General features: G+C 55.0%; 2 protein-coding genes across 10 annotated transcripts; both read right to left on the reverse strand.

The window, feature by feature from the left end:
* Positions 1-459: 459 nt before the first annotated feature.
* On the reverse strand, positions 460-9,027 carry ENTREP3 (endosomal transmembrane epsin interactor 3). 8 transcript variants are annotated; one of them, XM_063626772.1, is made up of 12 exons: positions 7,860-9,027; positions 7,607-7,663; positions 7,291-7,401; positions 7,066-7,185; positions 6,831-6,938; positions 4,975-5,147; positions 4,744-4,843; positions 4,338-4,407; positions 3,524-4,069; positions 1,659-1,727; positions 1,305-1,558; positions 460-1,210 (listed from the first exon to the last, which is right to left on the reverse strand). In XM_063626772.1, the coding sequence occupies exons 1-12, from the start codon at positions 8,082-8,084 to the stop codon at positions 1,037-1,039; spliced, it is 2,007 nt and encodes a 668-aa protein (XP_063482842.1). In that variant the 5' UTR covers positions 8,085-9,027; the 3' UTR covers positions 460-1,036. The 8 variants fall into 8 exon arrangements, with proteins under 8 accessions (XP_063482842.1, XP_063482841.1, XP_063482848.1 ...); XM_063626771.1 differs by having other exon boundaries at positions 4,975-5,150; positions 7,860-8,918; XM_063626778.1 differs by having other exon boundaries at positions 4,975-5,150; positions 7,607-7,742; positions 7,860-7,997.
* A 161-nt stretch (positions 9,028-9,188) lies between these two features.
* Positions 9,189-16,036, reverse strand: SCAMP3 (secretory carrier membrane protein 3). Of its 2 annotated transcripts, XM_063626833.1 has the most exons (9): positions 15,703-16,031; positions 15,275-15,352; positions 14,141-14,263; positions 13,934-14,054; positions 12,158-12,286; positions 10,705-10,864; positions 10,492-10,593; positions 9,881-9,998; positions 9,189-9,626 (listed from the first exon to the last, which is right to left on the reverse strand). In XM_063626833.1, the coding sequence occupies exons 1-9, from the start codon at positions 15,766-15,768 to the stop codon at positions 9,480-9,482; spliced, it is 1,044 nt and encodes a 347-aa protein (XP_063482903.1). In that variant the 5' UTR covers positions 15,769-16,031; the 3' UTR covers positions 9,189-9,479. The 2 variants fall into 2 exon arrangements, with proteins under 2 accessions (XP_063482903.1, XP_063482904.1); XM_063626834.1 differs by lacking the exon at positions 15,275-15,352 and having other exon boundaries at positions 15,703-16,036.
* Between the last annotated feature and the right edge of the window lie 403 nt (positions 16,037-16,439).

The following is a 16,439-nucleotide window of genomic DNA, read 5'->3' on the forward strand; positions in this document are numbered from 1 at the left end:
TTTAAGAGTGGAGGGAAGAAAAAGAAAACCTATTGCTGTGAAAAGGAGGAGCAGAGTTACAATTAGTGATTGGAAAGACTGTCTTGAAAGTTTCTTTTTTCTTTTTTTTTTTTTTTTGAGACATGGTCTTGCTCTGTTGCCTAGGCTGTAGTGCAGTGGCTCAATCACAGCTTACTGCAGCCTGGACTTCCCAAGCTCAAGTGATCCTCTCACCTTAGCCACCTGAGTAGTTGGGACTACAGGCGTGTCCCACCATGCCTGGCTAATTTTTTCTGTTTTTTGTAGAGACAGGGTCTCACTATGTTGCCCAGGCTGGTCTTGAATTCCTAGGCTCAGGCGATCCTCTTGCCTCGGCCTCCTGAAGTGCTGGGATTATAAGCGTGAGCCACCATACCCAGTCCTGAAAGAGTTTTCTTAAATATGAGAGACACTAGAACAAATTTCACTGGTGACAGAGAATGATCAAGAAAAGAAGGGGAAAACTGAAATTTATTGAAGGCTTACATACTGTTAAGAGCTTTACAAACATTCTACCTTCACAATCTTTAATGGATCAGGCAGTTGGGGTTACATAGCTTGCCCAAGGTCATGCAGCTAGAGGTGGCAGAGCTGAGAGGCCACCTAGATTTTTTGGACTCTTCGTGCCTGCCTTACCACCCCATTGCATAGGCACACGTCACCCTGTACTTAAACACCTGGGCCATGCCTTTGCCCTGATCATAGTGCCCTTGCAAATCAGAAAGAGCCACTCTCATGCTGGGGGGGACAACAATTTGTTTTCCTCCTCCAGTGCTATAAACAGGGGCATCTCCCCTGTAGGCTAAATACCCATGCAGCACAGGACAGAAGCTCTCCCAGTCCACAGCAGCAGAGGCAAGCAGCAAGAGACCCCAGAGGTAGGAGGGAAAGGGACATGTTGGGGGGTATACAGCAGGTTTCTTTTTGTGCCAGCCAGTGCAAGAGGATGCTGGGGGCTGCTGGTCCCAACCAGCTGGTGCCTGTGGCTGGATGTGTTCAGTGTGACAAGAAGCCCAGATCAGAGCCCAGTCTCCCGGCTGCCCCCGTTGAGGCTGAGGCTGTGGGGGCGGGTACCACGCTCCAGCCTGCGGCCAGACAGGAGACGCCGCAGGGAAGAGCTAGAGCTCAGATCTCCGCAGCTGCGAAGGTGGAGGCTCTCTCGGCCAGGCCGGCCCCACAGGCTCCGGGGCACCTGGACAGGGACACAAGAAAGGGCATCATCAATAAGTCCCAACCTGAAGCTCCATGCTTTCCCAAACATCTTTCCTGGCTCCCCGAATTCCTACCTGCTTATGTCCATGAGCTCTAGTCCCACTGGGGTCTGGGGCTTTCCTGGATATCTGGAGGAAACGAGTGACCAGGCCCCGACCTGGCCAGCTGCCCTTTAGGTCCCCCAGGGAGTGGGCAGGTGCAGGGCCTGAGGGCAGGGGAACTTTTTGGAAGGTGGGCACAGGGCGCCGTTTCTCGGCTGACCGGGCACGTAGCAACTTGGGGGAAGGGCAGCGGGCTAGGCGGAAGAGGCAGGCTTCAGAGCAGAGCCCTGCAGAGAGACAGAGATAAGAGAATGGTATTGTGGGGTGGAGAGGGGCCGGGCAGCCATGCCCAATCCCCACCCCTGGAGCGCAAACCACATGCCTGACCTGTATCTGCAGAGGAAACAGAAGCAGCTTCTTCCTCAAGCACTTTGGTATAAAGGTCCCTGAAGTAAGCTGGGGAGGAGAGAAAGGGAGACAGGGAGTGAGTGGGAGTGTTCTGTGGACACGCCCACCCTCCTGTGGGAACTCAAGCCCAGAGGAGCTTTCACAGCTCCCACGCTCCATCCCCAATCAAAGGGCCAGCATCTCTGTCCATATTAGCCAGCAACTAGATGGCACAATCCACCACAACAGGGACTGCAGTGGTGTTGTTCAGCGCCTGGCGCACAGTGCTGAGCATTCCCCAGTACTATCTCCTTTCTTATTTTTTTGAGATGGAGTCTCACTCTGTTGCCCACGCCGGAGTGCAGTGGTGCGATCTCAGCTCACTGCAACCTCCGCCTCCCAGGTTCAAGCGATTCTCCTGCCTCGGCCTCCCTAGTAGCTGGGATTACAGGCGTCCACCACCAGGCCCGGCTAATCTTTGAATTTTTAGTAGAGATGGGGGTTTCACCATGTTGGCCAGGCTGGTCTCGAACTCCTGACCTCAGGTGATCCACCTGCCTTGGCCTCCCAAAGTGATGGGATTACAGGTGTGAACAGCCACGCCCGGCCACTGTCTCCTTTCTCAGCATCTTCAAGTACAATGCCTATGGCTGAAGTACTGTTATTATACATGTTTTTCGTTTGTTTGTGTTTTTGAGATGGAGTGTGTCTCTGTCACCCAGGCTGGAGTGCAGTGGCATGTTCTTGGCTCACGGCAACCCCCACCTTCCAGGTTCAAGCGATTCTCCTGCCTTAGCCTCTCTCTTAGTAGCTGGAGTTACAGGCGCGCTCCACCATGCCTGGCTAATTTTTGTATTTTTAGTAGAGATAGGGTTTCACTATGTTAGCCAGGCTGGTCTCAAACTCTCAACCTCAGGTGATCCACCCACCTCAGCTTCCCACAGTGCTGGGATTACAGGTGCAAGCCACCAGGCCCGGCCTGAAGTACTATTATTATACATGTTTTACAAGTGAGGGCTGAAGCTTGGGGAGGACAGATAAGTGGACCAAGCTGAAAGCTGTGGAACTGGTTTCAAACAAATCCTTTTGGGAGGCTGAGGCGGGTGGATCACTTGAGGTCAGGAGTTCAAGACCAACCTGGCCAAAATGGTGAAACCCTGTCTCTATTAAAAAATACAAAAATTGGTCGGGTGCGGTGGCTCACGCCTGTAATCCCAGCACTTTGGGAGGCCGAGGCGGGCGGATCACGAGGTCAGGAGATTGAGACCATCCTGGATAACACGGTGAAACCCCATCTCTACTAAAAATACAAAAAAAGAGCCACGCATGGTGGCAGGTGCCTGTAGTCCCAGCTACTCGGGAGGCTGAGGCAGGAAATGGCGTGAACCCGGGAGGCAGAGCTTGCAGTGAGCCCAGATCGCGCGGCTGCACTCCAGCCTGGGTGACAGAACGAGACACCATCTCAAAAAAAAAAAAAAATACAAAAATTAGCTGGTCGTGGTGGCGCACACCTGTAGTCCCAGCTACTCGGCAGGCTGAAGCAGGAGAGTCACTTGAACCTGGGAAACGGGTTGCAGTGAGCCAAGATCATGCCACTGCACTCCAGCCTGGGCAACAGAGCCAGAGACTCCATCTCAAAAAAAAAAAAAAAAAAAAAAAAAAAATCCTCCTTTTTTAGCTACTAAGCTATGGATGTTCTGTCCCTAGGAGGTGAGTACCCGAGAAGTGTCTACCAGAGGAGTGAACTCACCCTTTCTTCCTCCTCAGGGACCTCAACAGTGCCCCAATCCTGGTGGGCATCACTGGCCACCTAACTCCCAGTGCCTACCCTCTCCTGAGCCTGGGCAGTGGGGGAGGGGGCTCACCAGTGTCACTGGAGGTGGTGATGCCTGGGTCGCTGTGGGACCGTGGCAGCAGCAGCGGTGGTGGGGATGCGGGATGAGGAGGCCGGTGCCCCGGTGGGGTGAGGGAACCTGAGCTATCGCTGAAGCGACGAGTCGGGGCTCGGGTGGGCGGGGCTGCGGCTGGGCGGCCCCCTCCCCGGGGGACCCGCCGCCTCAGCTCGGGGAAGCAGGGTCCCATCCAGGGCGGCCAGCCCTCCAACCGGTGGCAGCTGCGGGCAGCTGTGGGGGCACCCAGTGGGGGTGGAGCTTCAGGGGCAGAGCAGGAATAGGAGCGGGCGGCCCGTGGGGGGCGCCGTGGCAGGGGGCTTTCCTCGAAGGGGCCCCGCAGGCCACAGTCCAGGCTGAGGCAGTAGCCGGCACGGCTGCGCTGGATGGAGCGAAAGAGCACGTAGTCCACGGAGCGCACGGAGCCCTGCAGCTCCAGCAGGCACGAGTCCTCCGACGGGCTAGAGCCCCCAGGGAGGTCACCAATGGCAGACAGCACCAGAGACCCGCTGTCCATGGACACTGTGGGCGGCAGGGGGCGCTGTGTAGCACCAGCCTGGCCTGGCCCTGCCCAGGCAGTTCCTCTTCTCCCAAGCCCATACTCTAGGGGCCACTGTGCCTCCAGCTTTATCTCAGAGGAGACAAATAAGTCCAGGGTTCCAAGTTGCCGCAGCCCTCCTCTGTCCCCAAACCACCAACTCTGCCTTGTTTTCCCCTTCTATTATCCCTACCCACCCCAGCTATCCCTGGCAGCCCCGCCCTTGTCCACCCCTCATTACGCCCTGCTCACCGTCTACAATGGAAGCCACTCGCTCACAGATGCACGAGCCATCGTGAAGCTGAGGGTCAAAGAGAGTGGCCTGCAGAAGACACAGGGTCAAGGGTTCAGCCCTACACACTGAACACCCCCATGTGCTAGACAGAGCTCTGGAGACTCAGATTCCAGACCAGCCTTGTCACTTTGTACAAGTCACTTAATTGTGCAGCCTCAGTTTCCACATCTGTATGGCAGAAATGATAGCTTCCAACCCACTCACCTCACCAGGCTCTAGGGAAGATCAAAGGCGACAGTGGGCGTGCTGGTGCTGTAAAGACCTTGACCACTGTTACTATCTTTATCCAGAGGCTACAGCCTGTTCAGCTTTCCAGGCTACACCCGGCTCCCCAGCCCGCCCCAAGCCGTGCTGTGCTCTCACCTGGCTGTCTCCTCGTAGCCCCATGACCGCCTCATAAGAAGGGGGGCAATCGGTAGGGTACAAGGGCACTGGGCTGTCCATGGAGCCATTGTACGTGATGCTGGCAGATGAGGAAGAGGGTCAATGTAGGAGAAATAATTCCTACTCTACAAAGATCCCTCTCTCCAGCAATCCAGGCCCAGCCCCAGTCCCCTCCCTTAGCTCCCCCAGCAAGACCCCACCAGGCCTTACCTCTGTGCATCTGTTTCTGAGCTGCAGGTATACTCTGGGGGATAGTAGGGCGGTGGGGGCACAGGCGGGACAAATTCCTCCAGGTCCAGCATGGTGTGTAGGAGAGGGGCTGGGGGCGGGGACGTGCAGCCCAGAGGTCCCAGTGGGCCTGAGACTGACCGCTCAGGGGCCAGCTGCTGGGGAAGCGAGTAAGTCAGCAAGTCTGGATTCTGGGAATACAGCTCCTCCTGGGCCCCCAAACTCCTCTCTCATCTACATTATTTTTTCTGGCCCTATCCCCTGAGAGAAGCTCTAGTTCTGGCCCCTCCCTCACCCAAAATCAGCTCTCCTTAACCCCACGCTCACCCTGTGCCTCTAGCTCTGGCCCTGCCCACCCACAAATTCCTCCTCTTTATGGCCCCATCTCCATCCAGAAGCTCCATACATTCTGTGTCTTCACAGGAATGTCCACCCTTTAGCCTCACCTCCACCTAGGACCTTTTTTTTTTTTTGAGACAGAGTCTGACTCTGTTGCTGGAGTGCAGTGGCTCGAGCTCAGCTCACTGCAACCCCCACCTCCCAGGATCAAGCGATTCCTGTGCCTCAGCCTCCCGAGTAGCTGGAATTATAAGGGTGTGCAACCATGCCCAGCTAATTATTATTATCATTATTATTATTATTTTGAGACGAAGTTTCACTCTTCTCGCCCAGGCTGGAGTACAATGGCTCCATCTCAGCTCACTGCAACCTCTGCCTCCCAGGTTCAAGCAATTCTCCAGCCTTAGTCTTCCGAGTAGCTGGGATTACAGGCGCCCGCCACCACACCCGGCTAATTTTTGTATTTTTAGTAGAGATGGGGTTTCGCCATGTTGGCCAGGCTGGTGTCAAACTCCTGATATCTGGTGATCCTCCTGCCTTGGCCTCCCAAAGTGCTGGGATTATAGGCATGAGCCACCGAGCCCAGCTTAATTTTTGTGTATATATATGTATATATATTTCTGAGACGGAGTCTTGCTCTTGTCACCCAGGCTGGAGTGCAGTGGCACCATCTCAGCTCACTGCAGCCTCTGCTTCCCCGGTTCAAGCAATTTTCCTGCCTCAGACTCCCAAGTAGCTGGGATTACAGGCACCCACCACCACACTTGGCTAATTTTTGTATTTTGTTTGTTTGTTTTTTGAGACGGAGTCTCACTCTGTCACCCAGGCTGGAGTGCAGTGGCACTATCTCAGCTCACTGCAAGCTCCGCCTCCTGGGTTCATGCCATTCTCCTGCCTCAGCCTCCCAGGTAGCTGGGACCACAGGCGCCCGCCACCACGCCTGGCTAATTTTTTGTATGTTTAGTAGAGACGAGGGTTTCACCATGTTAGCCAGGATAGTCTCGATCTCCTGATCTCAGGTGATCTGCCCTCCTCAGCCTCCCAAAGTGCTGGGATTATAGGCGTGAGCCACTGCGCCTGGCCCGATTTTTGTATTTTTAATAGAGACAGGGTTTCGCCATGCTGGCCAGGCAGGTCTTGAACTCCTGGCCTCAGGTGATCTGCCTGCCTCGGCCTCTCAAAGTGCTGGGATTACAGGAATGAGCCACGGTGCCCAGCGCAGGATCTTCTTGACTCTACCCCACCATCCAGTCCCATTCTCTAAAGCCCCCTCTCCTGGTCCAAGACCGGCATCACATACTTAACTCACTCCCTGCCATCTCCCCTTCTCATCCTCCCCACTAAACATCCATTCCTCCAATAGATGAGGATAATAGATAACCCATAGCCCCTGGTGCTCAAAAGCCAGATGTGTAGCCATTGTTCCCTCAGGCAAGTCTCAGCACACACAGCCCTGCCCCCACCATACCTGCGTGCCCTGGCCCCTGCTCCCTTCTCACCGTATGCACGAGGTCCAGGGAGAAGATCTGAATGCAGCAGACAATAGCAGAGAGGGTACAGATTATAGCGGCACAAATGGTGAGTCCACAGACGCTGAAGAGCAGGTTCTGGGGAAGGGAAAGGAGGAGAGGAGTCAGGAGAGGGCTAAGTTCCACACATTATGGGCCTGTGAGTACCCCAGGAGGGGAGGCAGGAGTGAGAACCAGGAGGATGTTTGGGGGGGTGCAAGCTCACCTTGAGGGCCCCTCGGGCTTCATCACAGGTGGAGTTAGGGGCAACTTTCAGTTCCTGCCCCGATTCTGGACAGGGCCGGAGGAGGGGAACAGAGGGACAGCACACACAGACCTTTCCTTCCTGAGTGGAGCAGGGAGGGTGAGGCAGCCTGAGTCAGGACAAACTGAGGTGTCCTGCACACCTCCCCCAGCCAGTTCTTTCCAGCTCTCCCTCCTCAAATCTCACCAGAGAGCACTGTTGGAAGTCTCGGGCCAGTTGAGCATTCTTACAGGAGAGAACAGAGCCAGCCATGCCAAGCATGACACAGAGCACCGAAAGCAAGGAGAAGAAGGAGATCTGGGGAAAACAGGGTGCAGACTCAGGGCTGGGACCCTCATGAGTACTCCTCTGCTATGGACAGAGTCCCCCTCCTTCACAGACACTTCGTGCCCACCCGGCTGACACCAACTGGGGAGCCAGTTCCCTTCTTGAGGACATAAATGGGCTTCCCCTTGGGTGCTGGGCACCTGCCTCCCAGTGGGCACTGGACCCTGGCACCTACCACTAGAGTGAATGGCCGCTTCCAGGACACAATGCCAACCACCCCGGAGAACGCCAGCTGGGGACAGAGTGGGCACAGGCTCAGCCTGGCAGGGGAGGCTCCTGAGTGAGCCCCTCACCACAGGATGCACCCAGCCCTGTAAGGAGGCAGAGGACCAGGAGAGGGAGGAGAGGCGAGGATGTGGACTTGCAGCTGGTGTGGAGGGTGGGGCCGGAGGAGCCTCCCCCACCCAACAACTGTGCACCCAACTCACCGAGAACCCAGCCCAAGACGGGCAGGACCTCTTGATGCTCTCGGTGGTGGTGACGGAAGAGGCCACCATGCTGAAGGTGACCACCAGGATGCCCAGGAGCACCTGGACCAGCCCCAGCGTAAGCAGGGCCTGCAGCCAGGGTCGGTGGAGGCGGAGGTGGGTAAGGCCCCTGGTGCTGGGCCGGCTGGTCAGCGAGCGGCTGGAGTCACTAGGCGAGGGCATCATGCCTGCTGCCCGGTTGCCTGCCCCTCGCTTGGCCCTCCCTGGCACTTGGGAGCATCTCAGAGGCGCCCAAGGCCCCGTCCTTTCTCCTCTCCACCCCCTTCTCTCTAGAGCCCACCCCCTGGCTGGGTCCCCTGGGGCACGGCCGAGGGACGCCAGCTGTGGGGGGGGCCAAGCGAGGGGCGTCACGGAGGGACTGCGGAGTGCTCCCTCCCCACCACGGGCACTGGACGGGCACCGTGCCCGGGGCGACGATGAGGACGCGGGGGCACCGGCTCATCGCATCTCCCTAGGGAAGAGGGGCACCGAGAAGGGCCGGTCCAGGAGTGAGGAGGGGGCGGCGGCCTGGTGCCCAGGGAGGGGTGGGGAGGGTAAAAGCGGGAAGGATGGAAAGAAGTCTAGAGAAGAGGGGAGGGGTCGGCATGGGGTGACTCTAGAGGCGCGGTCGGTGTGCCCTCAGGGCGTCCAGTGGGATCCGGGGCCGCCTGGTGGGGAGAGGCCGCGGCGCCGCTGTCTCCTGTGTCGCCTGTCCCGCTCCCCTCCCCAACACGCTCCGCTCCCCGAGCTCCGGCTGCCGCAGGTCGGGAACTAGAGGAGGGGGATGGGAATGGGGATGGTGCGGGAAGGAGGGGCGTGGCGGCGAGGGCCGGCGCGGTGCACCCCGGGAGTCGTAGTTCGGGACTGAGATCCTGTCGGGGTTGGGGGATCGCGCTGCAGGGCGAAGCAGTCGGATCTGCCCTTCGAATAAGCGCTCCTCCAGTCCCTACCTCTCTCTGGACCCTGGCTAGGCTGCTAATGATCATTTGGGCGTCCACTTGAGCCCCACCCAGCTTTTCAGGCTCCAGACCCGCGTATTCCTTGGCGTTCCCGGCAGAGGCGGTGGCTCTTCCTCGTCATTAATGGAGAGGGGTGGGGAGCAGGGCTCCAGGTTTCGCGTTTCCGTGGACTTCCCACCTCCTTCCTGCGTCAGCCACCCGGGCTCCACCGCCCCGCCCCTCATATCTCCCAGTTTACACCGAAGCCGGGTCCGACCTTCCCACCTCACTCCACACTCTCCTTTCTCTTTCATAAGGCCTAATTCCCAATGAAGATACAGGAAACGAGATGTCAGTTCCAGTTCCACTTTCTTTTATTTAAATAACCGAAGCAACAGCCGTGGCACAGCAGAGGGAAGCTGGGTTGGAGCGTGTGAGAGGTGGCAGCAGTGTGGCCTGATGGGGGGACTAGGTCACAGTGGACTCCCCACACGCCTGTCAGGTTCTGCAGTCATGGCCATAGGATTGGGAGCACTACGGAGGAACCATCAGGTAGTGATGTCTCTCCAAGTCCCAGAGACCTTAGGGACGGGAGCTAAGTCAGCTCCCTCAAGTGGCAGGGCCAGGGCATCCCAGTCAGGGGTCACGGGGCCCGGAAGGCATTTTCAGCAGCCCCAGCGGCTGCATTGGCAGCTGCGGTTCGCACCGCAGGGTTGGAGAAGACACCAGCAGCAAATTCTTGCTGGGCCTTCTGAAAGCTGGCACCTGTGCGGCGGTATAAGGAGTGGATCTGCAAGTAGAGGACAAAGACATTACAGCCCATTCCAGCCACTGGTTCCCCACCCCAGCCTAACAGTATCACTACCACTCAGCAGCCTGTTGCCCAGCACACACACTCACACACAGAAACACACACCCCAGAGGTCCATTAGCTGAGAACCATCCAGCAGCCTGACCTGTGCCAGTTGCTCCTGAATGTTCCACCCACGCCCCTGGGGACCCATGATCTCACCCTCCCGGCCCCACCTTCAACACAGCCCTCACCCGTTTCAGCATGACAATTCCTAGCACAGCAATGCCAGTGAAGAGCAGGGCGACCAGCAGCATGAGCACGGATACTGCTGTGTTGCCCTTCGGCACCACCAGAGCGGAGATCCAGCCGCTGTAAAGGGATGGATGTGCCAGTGAAAAGGGGCTCCTCAGCTTCTCCACTGGTTATGTAACCAGCATCCCCTGTTCCTACCCTTCCCATCAGCAGTGGCTCCCTGTCAATCTAGCAGCATTCCGAGCACCACAATCCCAAACTGTATCTACTCTCTTCATAGTTTAATTCCAGTTTCTGAACCATTAGCCCTGAGCTCTCCAAGCTCTTCCAGGCACTCATCTGGGGATTCTTCTTCCTCCTTTCAACCATGGTTCTGTGCCTCCTCCAGAAGGCCACCTCGGATTGGCCAAATGCAGCATTCTTCCCTTCAATCTATATGTGTCAAGAGTGCTGTCTGCGCTCTATTCTGGAAGTATGTCTTGTATCTCATTAAACTAGTACCTCCCAAGGATTAAAACCACATTTCCTTTTTCTGAACAACTCCTATCCCAGCACCCAGTGCTGGCTTGATCTAGAGGGGAAGGTGAGGGTGGATAACAGCCTCACAAACCTGAATCCCCAACCTGGGATACCAATGGCCTGGAGGACAAAGAGCACATCCTGGACGAAGAAAATGAAGAAGAAAACGAAGAAATTGAATGAACTGTCACTCCTACAAAGAGGAAAAAAATGGGGAGGGTGGGAGAAGAATTAGAGCTGAAGGATGGGCAGACGTGGGGCTCATCCCAGGTCTCCATCACTCTCCCACCACTAACACACTTACCGGAAAGCCTTATACATGGGGCGGTACCAGCAGACAAAGGAGCAGGGCGTGAAAAGGAGGACCCAGAGGATAGAAAGCCCAAAGCCTGCGCCATTGTTGGTTTCCACACAGAAGCTGGCCAGGCAGGCAAGGAAGTTCAGGAGAAGAGCCAGCGTGCTGCCTAAGGGGCAGAGGGACAGGATGAGGAGCCCTTCTGGACTGCAATGAAGGCTCCTTCCCATCTATGCTTACCCTATAATATTCACCAAACATGGCAGAGTAAGGAAATGAAGGCAGCTGCTGCCTTCATGGAATCCTCAACAGGGGAGATGAAGAAAGCAAATCTCAATAACGTGTGATCCCCTTGCAAAGACTTTTTTTTTTTTTGAGACAGAGTCTGGCTGTCGCGCAGGCTGGAGTGCAGTGGCGCAATCTCGGCTCACTGCAAGCTCCGCCTCGCCGGTTCACGCCATTCTCCTGCCTCAGCCTCCTGAGTAGCTGGGACTACAGGCGCCTGCCTCCACGCCCAGCTAATTTTTTTTTTTTTTTTTTTTTTTGAGACAGAGTCTCTGTCGCCCAGGCTGGAGTGCAGTGGCAGGATCTCAGCTCACTGCAAGCTCCGCCTCTCGGGTTCAAGCCCATTCTCCTACCTCAGCCTCCCAAGTAGCTGGGACTACAGGTGCCCACCACCATGCCTGGCTAATTTTTTGTATTTGTAGTAGAGACGGGGTTTCATCACGTTAGCCAGGGTGGTCTTGATCTCCTGACCTCGTGATCTGCCCACCTTGGCCTCCCAAAGTTCTGGGATTACAGGCGTGAGCCACTGCACCTGGCCAATTTTTTGTATTTTTAATAGAGATGGGGTTTCACCGTGTTAACCAGGATGGTCTCGATCTCCTGACCTCGTGACCCGCCCGCCTGGGCCTCCCAAAGTGCTGGGATTACAGGCGTGAGCCATCGTGCCCGGCCTTTTTTTTTTTTTTTTTTTTTTTTTTTTGAGACGGAGTTTTGCTCTTGTTGCCCAGGCTGGAGTGCAATGGCATGATCTCGGCTCACTGCAACCTCCACTTCACGGGTTCAAGTGATTCTCCTGCCTCAGTCTCCCGAGTAGCTAGGATTACAGGCATGCGCCACCACGCCCAGGTAATCTTGTTATTTTTAGTAGAGATGGGGTTTCTCCATGTTGATCAGGCTAGTCTCAAACTTCTGACCTCAGGTGATCCACCCACCTCAGCTTCCCAAAGTGCTGGGATTACAGGCGTAAACCACTGCACCCAGCCCAAAGACATCTAAAGAATTCAAAATATATTCCTGCATATGGACAATAAAAAGTGGGGAGAGGGCAAGAACATTTGCTAGCAGGCTGGTGAGTTCTAAATAGAGGTGAAGTGTTTGGTTCTTGGTGAGCGGACGGACTCTAGGGCAGTTAAGAGATCTACCTGTAACTTCCTCCAAAAGCCTTCTCACTACTCACACATCCAGAGGTAGTACATGGTGGATACAGTCTTCTGAAATTCTTGGGGGATCTCCATGGAGATGTCCTGGAAAAAGCAGGGCTGAACTGGACAAAAAGAAGGTAGAGGGGGCCAATTGTTCTGTCGAGCTGTAAGGCACAAAAACACAGGTGGATCCCAGAAGTAAGACAGAGACCAACAAAGGAATCACTCCCCCTTCTCTCCATCCCTGGATCCTCTTTTTTTTTTTTTTTTTTTTTGAGACAGGGTCTCTGTTGTTCAGGCTGGAAGGTAGTGGTATGATCACGGTTCACTGTAGCCTCAACCTCCTGGGCTCAAGCCACCTCAGCTTCTTTTTTTTTTTTCCTGAGATAGAGTTTCGCTCTTGTTGCCCAGGTTGGAGTGCAGTGGTGTGATCTTGGCTCACTGCAACCTCTGCCTCCCAGGTTCAAGCAATTCTCCTGCCTTGGTCTCCCGAATAGCTGGGATTACAGGCACGTGCCACCACACCCAGCTAATTTTTGTATTTTTAGTAGAGACAGGGTTTCACCAAGTTGGCTGGTCCTGAACTCCTGACCTCAGGTGATCCACCTGCCTCGGCCTCCCAAAGTGCTGGGATTACAAGTATGAGCCCCGGCACCTGGCCGTCCACCTCAGCTTCTTGAAGAGCTAGGACTACAGACAGGTACCATCATGCCCTGCTAATTTTTTTCGTTAATGTTTTGGAGGCAGGATCTCACTATGTTGTCCAGGTTGGTCTCTAACTCCTGAGCTCAAGCAACCTGCCTGCCTCGGCCTCCCAAAGTGTTGGAATTACAGGCGTGAGGCACCATACCCAGCCCTGGATCCTCTCTTTTATCTCCAATTTGGGGTCCAAGGAGACAAGGGAGAGTGGAAAAATTAATACGGTTTATTATTATTTAAAACACCTAAGCACTGTACCAAGCACTTCACATATATTTTGTTTAACCTTCACAACAACCTGGTCAAACAGATGCAAACGTGGTTTTCATTTTATAAATAGGGAAACTGAGGCATTCGAGATTAAGTAACTTCCCTAAAAGCTCATGGTTAGTAAGCAGTATCTCTAAAATTCAAACTCCGCAGTCTGACTCCAGAGCCCAGGTTTGTGTTTTTTTTTTTTGAGACAGAGTCTCGCTCTGTCACCCAGCCTGGAGTGCAGTGGCGCAATCTCGGCTCACTGCAAGCTCTGCCTCCCGGGTTCACGCCATTCTCCTGCCTCAGCCTCTCTGAGTAGCTGGGACTACAGGTGCCCGCCACCACGCCGGCTAATTTTTTGTATTTTTAGTAGAGACGAGGTTTCACCGTGGTCTCGATCTCCTGACCTCGTGATCCGCCCGCCTCGGCCTCCCAAAGTGCTGGGATTACAAGCGTGAGCCACCGCGCCCGGCCTTTTTTTTTTTTTTTTTTTAAGACGGAGTCTCACTCTGTCACCAGGCTGGAGTGCAGTGGCGCTATCTCGGCTCACTGCAACCTCTGCCTCCCGGGTTCAAGTGATTCTCCTGCCTCAGCCTCCCGAGTAGCTAGGACTACAGGTGTGTGCCACCATGCCCAGCTAATTTTTTTTTTTTTTTTTTGTATTTTTAGTAGATACAGGGTTTCACCATGTTGGCTAGGATGGTCTCGATCTCTTGACCTCGTGATCTACCCACCTCAGCCTCCCAAAGTGCTGGGATTGTAGGTATGAGCCGCCGTACCCAGCCGAGCCCAGGCCCTTAAGACCTGTTTTTGCTCCTCCCAAACTCTCAGATGCTCTTCCCCACTCTACTACTTACTAGCTGTGCCTCCCAGGGCAGCATGCTGCAGCTCTCGCTCCCTTCGGTCCAACTCCTCTGCTTTCCGGTTGAGCTCCTCCTGTTTCTTTAGCAGCTCAGCTGTGGCTGCTGCAGCTGAGGCCTGCCCAGTGTGAGCAGACGGAGATGTGAGCCCTGGGCCCCAGGACTGGCCCTTCTCCCCAGCCCTCACCTGCACACCTCTTGTACCTGAGTGCTGTATGAGCCATAGTTCTTAGGTTCTGTGGGGCTGAGCTTTCTCGAGGGCTGCAAGGAGGGAGCTGAGGGTGGAGGCAATGGGGCAGGGGCTGGAGGCTCATACGCTGGTGGTGGCTGTTGAGGAAAAGACCTTAGTGATCATCTAGTCCCTCATAACACAGGAATCTAGAGTCTGCTTGAATACCTTTAGACCCAGAACTCATGATGTAAGGAAGCAACCTTTCCCCTATTTGTTAGGAAGCTAGTTCTTCTGTTGAATTTCTGTCAGAGAACTCTATAATGACCTGTAGCAGCCTTATCATCCCTCATATCCAATTCCTTAGCGAGGACTCAAATCACTCATTTACTATATCTCCCCACTTAACTGTGTTTTTTTTTCCTTTTCTTTTCTTCTAGGGATGGAGTGTGGGGTTGTCTCTCTGCCACCCAGGCTGGAGTGCAGTGGTGCAATCATCACTCATCGAAGCCTCAAACTCCTGGGCCCAAGCAGTCCTTCCATCCCAGCCTCCCAAGTAGCAAGGACTACAGGCATGTGCCACTACACCTAGCCAATTTTTAAAACGTTTCAAGAGATGGGGGTCTCACTGTTGCCCAGGATGGTCTCCATCAAACTCCTGGGCTCAAGCAATCCTCCCACCTCAGCCTCCCGAGTGGGATTACAGGCGTGCACACCATGCTTGGCTCCCCCTGCTTTTTTTTTAAGTTCTAAGTACCATGAAAACCCCTTAAATTCTTACAACTCACCATTTTCTAATCCAGTGGGACAAACAGGTGTAGTCCTCCTCCTCATTCCTTGCTTTCAAACTGCACACCTAACCTAAACTCCAACCAGCCCTAACCTTTATTTTCTTCAAGAAAGCCTTCCCATACAGAACATTGGTTAAGGCCTTGCCAGCCTCCAGATCTTCCCAGGACTGACTTTTAGAGCTCAAACCATTTGGGTTGGTGGCCCTGGTGGCCCTAAAAGGATGAGGCATCCCATGGCTGACTAGCCTCTCTCAGGGAACTAAGATCACAATGCCTTTTCCTTCCTGTGCATGCAGAAAAGTCCCCTGTACCCAAGCTGACTTGTCTCACCGGCAAACCCTTCCCTTCCTTGAACTCCTATGCTCTCCAGTAGCTCACCTCCCGGGTCTCAAAAGGATTGTAGACGTCAAGCGTGGCATACTGCCGGCTGGGTCGGTGCTGGATCACAGCTGGGTCCTGAGGGCAGAGACCTGGGGCTCAGCTGGCACCCAGTGCCACCTAGGGGAATTCCCAGGGAACATTCCCAAACTGCCTGTGGCTCCAAGTACTGCACCTTCGGGCCACGCCGTTGTCCCAGGACTGGGACAACATTTACCTCAAATCCATCATCCAACACTGCCAGCACCAGCCCATTAAGGGGCAGGGGCCGCCCTCCAGAGTGCTCCCTGGTCTGGAGTCACTGTCACCCCACGTGGCGGCTCTTCCCAGGATCAAATGTCACAAATGGGGAAACAAGTTAGCCCGACCCTACAGAACCGGGAAGAATCAACCTGACCGCCCAAAAGAGGCCGACCGGCGCAAGTCACCTGAAAGGGGTTGTCAAGCTCGCTGGGCTCGGCGAACGGGTTTCCGCCGTCTCTGCTCTGAGCCATGTTTGCAACTGCGGCCTCCGCGGCCCTCTGCCCTCCACGCCCCTGCCGCAGCAGTGGCGGTAGCGGTAGCCCTCAGAGTCCACTTCACTCGCCTCAGTTCGCTCCGCTTCTCTGTGCACGGATTGGTTCCACCGACCGGAAGGGCCACAAGGATCCCCGCAGCAGCCGTGGGTTGCGCCTGCGTCTTGGCCAAAAGCTAAGACGAAAGTGCCCCCACGTGATACCTCTAACCCAGTGCCCACAATCAACTACCGCCCCTCTTCCATGTGACTTCCTTCCACTAACGAACTACACTTCCCAGGAGGCCTCGCGTAGGAATCCGGCCTTCCTAGTATCCGGAGACGGACGACGGGAGCCTTCTGACTGGCCACGGCAACCCCCTAGGAGCCAGGTTGAGCACGTTTTCAACCTGGGTTTCTGGCTCTATATTGGGTCGCGGCCTAATGACTCTAGGAGTCAGATCTTTCCCAACTCTCATAATTCCACATCCGAGAAGTGCCACCTTATAACACTTCTCTCTTTTAATCTGAAAGAAATGCTGCCCCACCCATCACTACCCTCCCCTATGATAAGGTGGACAGAGGAAATAAACTGGTAGCCTGGCTCTGCTTAATTTTGGAGGGTAAGAAGGACTCCCTTCATACCCAAACTCAGAAAGTTTGCCAATCGTT

Source organism: Symphalangus syndactylus, chromosome 12 (genome assembly GCF_028878055.3).
Source record: "Symphalangus syndactylus isolate Jambi chromosome 12, NHGRI_mSymSyn1-v2.1_pri, whole genome shotgun sequence".
NCBI classification, from domain to species: Eukaryota; Metazoa; Chordata; class Mammalia; order Primates; family Hylobatidae; genus Symphalangus; species Symphalangus syndactylus.